This window comes from Abrus precatorius, unplaced genomic scaffold, assembly GCF_003935025.1.
Source record: "Abrus precatorius isolate BTA unplaced genomic scaffold, Abrus_2018 Scaffold7, whole genome shotgun sequence".
Classification (NCBI taxonomy): domain Eukaryota; kingdom Viridiplantae; phylum Streptophyta; class Magnoliopsida; order Fabales; family Fabaceae; genus Abrus; species Abrus precatorius.
In genome coordinates, this window is record NW_020874417.1 from 3,002,552 (window position 1) to 3,012,276 (window position 9,725).

Consider the following 9,725-nt stretch of genomic DNA (forward strand, 5'->3'; position numbering starts at 1 on the left):
ATATTTAAATAAATAGGTTAAAACTTAATTGTTAAAAAAAATTATATTTAACATTTGATAATAATTTTTTTAAATATTTTATATATATGTATTTAAACAATATTAAGTTATTTATTATATTTATTTAAAAACAACATTATATTTAAGATTTTTTATAAATTCTTATTAATTGTTTAATTTGATTATAAAAATCTGTACTTTAAACAAAAATTTTAAAATTATCATTAAGTTAGTAAAGATTTTTTTTTAATTTTAAGGAATTTTATGAATATAAAAATATATTTTATTACTAATTTACTTAATTTTAGTATAAAAATGTATGCTAAATACTAAAATATTAAACAAATATTTATTCAAAAGAAATTCAATAAAAAATAAATAAGTTATAGAGTTAATTTTAATTTTTCAACTAAGGTTTAAATTTTAATTATTGAGATAAATTTAAATAATATTTAGTGTTCAATATATTTTAACTCGCTTATATTTTGATATGTGTAATATATATTATCAAACTAATTAGAGAAGTGTCTTGTTTATATTTTAATTCCTTTTTTAATACATTTTAATTATTGATTATTTTTTATTTCTTGTGATTTTTTTACTTTTAATAAAATTTAGCTTATAATTAATAATGTGTCGTTAATATTTTTTACCTAATTATAGTGCACGTTTGTTAAATAAATTTGAAAAAAATTCAAAAAATTGGGATGGGAAAAAAAAAACTACGTAAAGAACACAATAAATGTCAGGCTATATTTTCTAGTGACAATTTGATCTAAATTTTAATAAAATTCAATTTTAAATAAAAAAATTTTACAGAAAGAATTGCTTGGTTAGCGTCTCTGACTAACGAGGGTCGATTGTTCACTCAGATCCATCATCAACGAGTTGACTTATTTTTAGTAGTTCCATTTATTTGTGGAAAGGAAACGAAAACCCAAATTGATAGAGTAACATTTTTTTATTTTGAAGTAAAAGTAAGAATTTCAAGGATTGAAATTGGCTCTGCCAGAAACACCGAATTATAATGGACTTTACATATATAGAAAGGCAACACCCCAGAATGAAAAAAGTATAAGATTATTATATTAGATAAAAATATTACTAGTTTTTTTTATAAATACCCATCAGTGTCTTTAAGGAAATTATTAAAAAATCTTATAAAAAATTCGAATGAAAAATGAAAACTCTAATATTTAGTGAAAAGTAATGCAATAAAAATGAAAAATTGCATGGACTAATAATCAAAGATGGATAAGAATAATGGAGTAGTAGATGGGAAGAGTGATGCATGAAGACGTGAGAAGGTAAGAGTAGTTGATGACGGTTTAAATGAGAGACAGCGCACAGACCCACAACATTGAAGCTTATCCCACGTGGCAACTGCTTACACTCTATTCCTGTTACCACATCCCCTGGACCCCACATAACATAACACTAACGTTAACCATTAACCATTAACCATACAACACACCTTCTGTTATTGTCATTGCTTTCAGATCTTCTCCTTTTCTTTTCTGTGCTGTTTCTCTCTTCTGTTTCTACACCAATTTTCACTTCTTGTAAATATCACCACACACAAGAGGGAAAATAAAAAAAATTAAATAAAGAAAGGTTCTCTTGTGGCTCTTTGATGCTTTGCTTTTTTACTTTCCTTGATTCAAAGGTGCCTTTGATTTGATTGCTCAAATTCAGCAATGGCTGTTGCTGTTTGCACCCTATGCTTTTCTTTGTGCAAATTCAAAGGGTGAGATTTTTTTAAATTTGTTCAACTCTTGTATATTCTACTGGTTTCTACGGTTCAAGTTCACACCTTTACCCCAGCTCAATTCACAAGCAAATTACCCGGAAAAGTCCCCCCCCCCCCCCCTCCCTTAATTATTCTAAATTTCAATTCAGTTTGTTGGTTCTGTTATCCTTTTTCTTTATTTTCATTTGACGTGCGGTTTTAAAAATTTTAGTGGGGTTTGTGTCAATGAAACAGAATGAAGATGAGGGAATCTGAGTGTGTTTGATTCGGATTTTACTTTTTTAGTGGTGGGGTTTGCGGTTGTTGCTTAAAGAGTTGTGCTTGTTGCCAATTGTGTTATAATTTTATGTGAACGTTCTTTGCTGTTCTAGGATTTCAATTCCACTGTATTAAGCTTAGTCAGTAGGTTCAATTCAATTTTTTTATGCTCTTGATTTTTAATTAATCTACATATATGAACAGATAGCATAAAGTTCCCAAACGGTTGTTTTTGTGATGTGTGAATTTTAAATTATGCGTGACGTTGCTGGTTTTACGTTTGTTCTGAGCAGAGTTTTGAGTCATGAGAATGGGAAGCAGGATTAGGCAGAGGAGGGAAGGTGAAACTAACAAGGAGGAGTTTGCAGGAAGATAATGAAGTGCCTACGCTCAGGGGACCCATTGGGAGGAGCAGATGAAGTGTTTCCTTCATCCGAATCTCTTGTAAGTGCAACCAAGGACTTTTCAGCTAGTGGACATTCTTTCCTAGCTGAACATGTTGATACGAAGCTGGACACTGGCAATATAGAAGAAGCTGAATCATCCTTACGCGAGAGTGGCGTCTTGAACTATGAGGTTGATTTCATAAAAATAACTTGTCTTTTATGTATGCTGAGACAACCGTTACTGGTTTGCTACTCTTTAGTAGATTTCCGGTTGCTTGCTTTTGGGTATATCCAAGAAGTAACTATTGCTTTCTTGCACTAAATTACTTCAGGCTTTCTTCTTGGTTGGTTATCAATAGTTGTATAAACTACTTTCAGATCTTTCAGTCTATTGCATGTGGTATTAGAATTTGAGTGCGGGCCTGATCCAAGAGGGTATGAAAGAGTGGGCTTAAGCTAAAGTGACTTGTTTGTCAAAAAAATGCACGGTCCTCTTGCTTATATAATCTTGTTGTTAACCGACCAATGTGTAACTTAGCTATCCAACATTGGTCTGTTTATGGAATTTGATCAATACAGTTTTTTGAGACCTTAGAGTTTACATCGAGTTAGTAGAGTCTGTAACTTTGTGTGTGCGTCTGTGCATTTCAATTATTGTTATTTATTAATATCATTATTTAAATAAAAGTATGTCTGTAATGTGCAGGAAGCTAGAGCTCTACTAGGAAGATATGAATATCAGAAAGGAAATATAGTAGCTGCTTTACATGTCTTTGAGGGAATAGATATAGGTGTTGTGACTCCTAAGATTAAAATTGCCCTTACTAGAAGCAAAGAGCGCCGCAAGAGACATCCCCAAGATCATGCTGAACCACAAATGTCTATACATGCTGTTGGCTTACTGTTGGAAGCCATCTTCCTAAAAGCAAAATCTTTGCTGGTTCTTGAAAGGTTTAAAGGTACCCTCACTGTTGTTTGATTCAGAGATTTGCTCCTTGTTTTTTAATTCAATGAATTAACGGTTTTCATTGCATATTTTCTTTTCAATCTCTACTATGGTAAATCCTTTACCTGTGGTCTACCTTGGTTTCCGATGGTTAATATTTGGTACATTTCTACTGCTGTGTCTCTCTTTTAACAGACAATAAGATTTCTTCTGAATGCTAATTATTTTTGTTGCCATACTTTTTTCTCTCCGCAACTGTTCTATAGTTGTGGATGTGGAGTTTTGTGAGTGAACTAAAAGATAAAATTTTCAATGCCAGAAGTTTTTTTAAATAATAATTATCATTTTGATAATGTTGGAACCTGGGTTTCAATAGTCATTCAAGCCAAAAAACAATACTATGGCATAAGCACTTGTAATAGTTACCCTTTCATTGCTAATCATCTGCAATGCAAAGTATTGCTTTAGAATTGGTATCCATCACAGTGGGACATATATTAACTTTCTAGGTAATGTCCATATATGCGCTGCCCCTTAATATATGACATCACTTGACCTGATGATAATTGTGTTATCCACCTTCTTTACTTGAATTTTATTACCTAGAGATCCTGCTAGCCATGATCTTGACATTTGAGCAGAGATTATTTGATGAGAAAGAAGATGGAATTTCTTGAATTTGTGTGGTTTTTAAAAAATATGGAAGTTCTAGGCTATATGAGAAGTTAAAGTATAATCTAATGTATCCTTTCGAATCATTCTTGCAGAGGCTGCACAATCTTGCAAAGTTATTCTGGATATAGTGGAATCTTCATTGCCTGAAGGTTTGCCTGATAACTTTGGTGCTGAATGTAAATTGCAGGAGACCGTGAGCAAGGCAGTTGAGCTGCTTCCAGAATTATGGAAACTTGCTGATTGTCCACGTGAAGCAATTTTATCTTACCGGCGAGCACTTCTTCACCAATGGAATCTTGACGTAGAGACTATAGCAAAGATTCAAAAAGAATTTGTTGTTTTTCTTCTATATAGTGGAGGAGAATCAACGCCCCCTAATCTCCGTTCCCAAATGGATGGCTCATTTGTACCTAGAAACAACATAGAAGAGGCTATACTTCTTTTAATGATTTTGTTAAGAAAAGTCTCTCTAAATAGAATTAAGTGGGATCCTTCAATTTTAGACCACCTTTCATTTGCACTGTCTGTTTCGGGGGATTTAACAGCTTTAGCCAATCAATTAGAAGAATTGCTTCCTCGGACTATCCGTCGAAGTGAAAGGTACTATGCTCTAGGTATTTGTTATTATGGAGCGGGTAAGGACAAGGTAGCATTAGATCTTTTCAGAAAATTGTTGAGCAGTAGAGAGGACAAAAACCATGTTCCTGGTTTGTTAATGGCTTCTAAGATTTGTTGTCAAAGCTCGAGTCTTGCAGAAGAAGGAACAGGGTTTGCACAGCGAGTGCTTGAGGGCTTGGATGGCAGATGTAATCAGCTAGAAAATCTTGCTACTTTCTTTCATGGTGTTTCACTTTCAGCACACTCGAAATTGGCCATTTCTGATTCTGAGAGGTTTAAGAGACAATCTGAAGCACTACATGCCCTAGAAACTGCCGGCAGAATGACCAGAATGAGAGACCCCATGATACTATACCATCTCAGTTTAGAATATGCAGATCAAAGGAAGTTGGATGCTGCACTTTATCATGCAAAGTTATTTGTAAAACTGGAAGGTGGTTCTAATGTTAAAGGGTGGTTATTGTTAGCACGGATATTATCTGCTCAAAAACGGTTTTTGGATGCTGAGTCTATTATCAATGCTGCTTTGGATCAGACTGGAAAATGGGATCAGGGTGATTTGTTGCGAACAAAAGCTAAACTTCAAATTGCACAGGGCCAGTTAAGGAGTGCCGTTGAGACATATACTCAGCTTCTTGCTGTTCTTCAAATTCAGAGTAAAGGCTTTGGTTCTGGGAAGAAGCTATATAAGGTTTATTGTTGTAATAAATTATGCTGATTGAATATTTCTGGAGTGTGGGCCTTTATTCTTGTGTATTACTGTTAGAATTCTATGGATGTAGTCCCTAAAAATGACTGCTTATAGTTGAAAATTCAAAAATTAGCTTTTGCTCCAAGATAGACATTATTGAATCTATTCTTTTTGTTCTTTCTATCCAAGTTTTTTCTTTTCCTTTTGTAACGAATTTTAATTCCACTTGTGCCATAAAATAATTTGCTTCTAGCTGCTTACCTTTTTATCCCTTCCACGTGACAGGACAACAGAGATTGTGCTCGGAACTTGGAAGTGGAAATATGGCATGATCTTGCTTATGTATATATCAGTCTCTTACAGTGGCATGATGCAGAGGTGTGTCTTTCAAAATCCAAGGCCATCAAACCATACTCAGCTTCTAGATGTCATGCAATAGGTAAATATATATATGTGATTTTTATTTTTGAGTTTAATATTTTTCCATTTAATTTTTTCCGGAGATGAAAATGACTCCAACAGGTTATAATCATTTGAAAATAACTGACATATATTGTTTGGTATAGATTATTATTTATTTAAAGGTAATTAGCAATGCAATATGTTGGCATGCTAAGGTAGGAAGGTTTCAAGAGATCAAAGACTGATACAACACACAAGGCATGGACCTTAGGGTGGCAATAAATCAACAAAATAGATCCAACATTCTCCAAATTGTTGATATTATGATGTTTCTCGATGCGCTTCAGAAATCAAAACATGTGGCATGATATTTATTTTCAGCAGATTAAGTAGTGTAAGCATGAAATGGGAAAAGGGGGGGGGGGGGGATTTTGTAGAATAAGTATGAAAATTCCCATTTTAGTTGCTTCTCAGTTGGATTGTTTTGCCTATTAATTTCACAGGTATAATGTACGAAGCAAAGGGTCTTTACAAAGAGGCACTAAAAGCTTTTAGTGATGCTTTGGACATTGATCCTGGCCATGTCCTTAGCTTAATCTCCACTGCTGTAGTTCTTAAACGATGCAGTAATCAATCGAATCCTGCAGTGAGAAGCTTTCTGATGGGTGCATTACGACATGACAGATTCTGTGCTTCTGCTTGGTATAATCTTGGCCTTCTTCACAAGGCTGAGGGTACAACATCATCATTAGTAGAAGCTACAGAATGTTTTCAGGCAGCACACATTCTTGAAGAATCTGAACCTGTTGAACCTTTCAGATGACTGATTCTATAAGCCTCAAAAGGTTGGTCTATTGCTAGAAGCAAAAGCATGTGATGCATGTTTTATCTCCTATCTTTACTTATTTAAATAACGATTTTGTGTAATCTCAGCCATTAGAGTCAGAGTTTTAAGCATCCAATAGTAAATTTTTATCATAAAAAAAAATTGTTATACTTTTGTTTTTTCAATTTAATAAAACTGCTAGTGAATCTTCTTCTCTAAGCGTGAACAATCTACATCTGATCTTACAGGAGAGATGCATTGACCATGGTGTGGAAAGATAGTTCAAAACAAATAAACAAAGGAAAAAGATGGCAAACTCTATCAGTAGTTTTTGTGATGCAATGGTTCACGGTTGGTATATTCATTTATAATTTTCACTTGTCATCTTTAGTTAAGAGGTCAATCAGAAAGTAATAAATGGAAAAAGAAAAAAATAATTTAGAGGCTTGTTTAATGATTTAATTTGAGTTTGATTAAATGGCTAAACCTGCCATTGTTACCCTCAGCTGCAAACGTGGGCTTAGATTGAGTAGATAAAAAACGTTATAATAAGAAAGTTTTAGACATAGCATATTTAGACATTGTTATTTTTTGTATACATTTTATTACATCTAAATCATAATCATCATTTGATGAAATCATGAAGTATATTCATAAGTTTAGTTTATTTAAACTTCCTATAGTACTAATCGCTGTTTAGCTACCGAAGATGAGGATTATGCGATTTCTATTCAAGAAGATGTTTGCTTTTTGATATTTTAGCTTTCTTATCAGTCGTAAGTACCATCTTGACACACTCATGGTGAGAATCAAACCATATATTTAACTGTTTGATTATCCAACAATATAATCTACATCTAAGTATCTAAAGAGGTTGTCAAAAGAAATTAAATTTTCTCATATGGTTAAGTAATATGATACTATCGCTTTAGGAAAAATAATTTCACATTTTATTGAATTTAATTAATAAATTTTGTAATCAAGAATGATGTTAGTAACACTCTGTCTCTAATATACTTTTTATTATTAGTTAAAATTTATTAAAAATTAATATATTAAAGAAAAATATTAATTTATGAGTAAAAAGAGTGAAATGTACATAATTTTTAATAAATTATAGTTAATAGTAAGAAGTATATTACATGAAGTGTGATGATAATATCATTTTTAAGATAGAATTTTATTTGAGAAAAAGTATATATTTTTCACTTTATCATGATACATTTTAATTGTAAAAGTTGCTTAAGCATTCTCAGGTACTATAGTAAAATTTTTGAAGGTGAAGCCAGGTGTCTAGATTATGATGGTTATGCACAAGGCGTGAAGAAGGTGGTGGAGTAACAATGTATTATTAAAATATGTCATAATTATCTCATTAAGTTTTATCCAATTAGGTTTAGTGTCTCTTTCTCTACTCTTCTTTCTTTCTTCAAAACTTCACTTTCAAAAGAAAATGTATTGTAATATAAAGGAAACCAAGACAAAGACAACTCACTCGAGTACGACATGCACAATTAGTCAATACATGATTTTCAGAGATCAATGTCTCGTTTAATAAAATTTATGAAATTATCATTTATATAAGTTTTTTTAACTTATGTTAATAAGTTTTATTAATTAAATCGTGTTTTATTAAATGTACGTTAATTATAATTAGAATATTGCATGGAAGGCTTCAGCTAATGACTTCAAATTTTTTTCTTTATCCTAACTAATTTACTGTAACAAATAAGTTCTAAATAACTGAAAAATGGTTATTTTCCCACCGTTTTATGTCTTTACTTTAGGGTATAAAAAAAATTGGCAGCATTTTAGGTTTGCTTAAGTTAAATGGTATTAATGGTATTTTGTTTATAAAAAATATATACAACTTTTAATAGGATATTTTAATTTCATTAATTCACTTAGAATTAAGTTATTTATTCTATGGATTAACTAAGACAAATTCATGCATATTTTTGCCTTTTAGAGCCTAAGGTTCTCAGTTTATACTTTTTTTTTTTTTAATATAAACTTTTATTAAATAATTCAATAATAAAAATACACTAAAAAAATATATTACTAATATTTCACTGCCTAAAATATCTTATCAAAGCAATTAAAATTCGACATGGATAGCGAATCAGCGATTGCGTATACACTTTGTCTTATCTATCTATCTATCTAGTAAAAAATTCTGTTTTTTATAATTTGATTATAGTCAAGAGAAATTTTTTTTATTAGATTTTGTGATAATTTTCTCTCATCATGAGCTAAGAAAATTGAAGAGTGGAAGAGACAAAAACTTATATTATAATAATAAAATAAATTTTTATATAATATGATTACTTTTAAAATATGAAAATAAAAAGATATATATATTTCATTACACAATATATTTTTCTTTCTTCTTATTTTTTTTTATTCTAAACCCAAAACCCAATGTCCACCACCATCATCACCTATGACCACTTTTTACATAATTTTTCTTTTTTCTCACTGTATTTGTGCCATGAAATTGAAAATAAGGGATGCTCCTATTTCAGAAAGGTAACTTGTATCTGAATTTCTGATATAAAGTAAATTCTTCTTTATATTCTCTCCATAACTTCCAGTGGGAAAAAAATTCCATGCAGTAAATTTTTTTAAGTATGTTCATTTAAACAGTTAATTTTTTGCTCATCCATATTGAAGCCTGTCAAGTATCACACGTTTTATTTTTTATGCCATTTCAGTTATCTCTAATGGTATTTTCTAATTAAATTACAAGTATTTCATTGTAAAAGTTGCTTAAGTATTTCTGTAGAAAAATTCTTACTATACTTGAGACTTCTTTTATTTAAAAAATTATATGAATTAAATATTTTATTATTTGTAAAAAATATGGAAGAAAATACAAAGAAAGAATGCCAATCTATTTTACAATAGAACAGAGATCAACCATAATGTATCTCACTTTATTAATGAATAAGAGTGTATTTAACAATAATAATCAAACATTCTTTCATTAGGTGTAATCTGCTACACGAATCATACAATATCGTTAAATCTAGTCAAAAATTAAATTTTTAAAATTTTTATTAATTAAAATGTCATTTTTAATAATTTTGTTTTAAATTTTTTTATCTCTTTTAATCTTTTTAAATAGAAATGCAATATATGTTGAGATACTGATGAAGTTAATGTACATTCCT

The 9,725-nt window shown here is 30.7% G+C and overlaps 1 protein-coding gene across 4 annotated transcripts; it reads left to right on the plus strand.

Moving 5' to 3' along the window:
* Positions 1-1,459: 1,459 nt before the first annotated feature.
* Positions 1,460-8,086, plus strand: LOC113872160 (protein NPGR2). Of its 4 annotated transcripts, XR_003505842.1 has the most exons (8): positions 1,483-1,747; positions 2,302-2,584; positions 3,101-3,353; positions 4,108-5,324; positions 5,610-5,763; positions 6,230-6,571; positions 6,801-6,903; positions 7,832-8,085. XR_003505842.1 is itself a non-coding variant. In XM_027509481.1 (7 exons), exons 2-6 carry the CDS (start codon positions 2,384-2,386, stop codon positions 6,547-6,549), a joined length of 2,145 nt encoding a protein of 714 aa, XP_027365282.1. In that variant the 5' UTR covers positions 1,460-1,747; positions 2,302-2,383; the 3' UTR covers positions 6,550-6,571; positions 6,801-8,086. The 4 variants fall into 4 exon arrangements, 2 of the variants coding, with proteins under 2 accessions (XP_027365282.1, XP_027365283.1); XM_027509481.1 differs by having other exon boundaries at positions 1,460-1,747; positions 6,801-8,086; XM_027509482.1 differs by having other exon boundaries at positions 1,496-1,747; positions 4,108-5,334; positions 5,620-5,763; positions 6,801-8,086.
* The last annotated feature ends 1,639 nt before the right edge of the window (positions 8,087-9,725 follow it).

Bases quoted from the DNA above. Each gene is read 5' to 3' on its own strand.
- LOC113872160 (XM_027509481.1), top strand. From the start codon at position 2,384: ATGAAGTGCCTACGCTCAGGGGACCCATTGGGAGGAGCAGATGAAGTG. The intron at 2,585-3,100 runs GTTGATTTCATA...TGTAATGTGCAG, and splicing joins GTGGCGTCTTGAACTATGAG to GAAGCTAGAGCTCTACTAGG. The intron at 3,354-4,107 runs GTACCCTCACTG...TCATTCTTGCAG, and splicing joins GGTTCTTGAAAGGTTTAAAG to AGGCTGCACAATCTTGCAAA.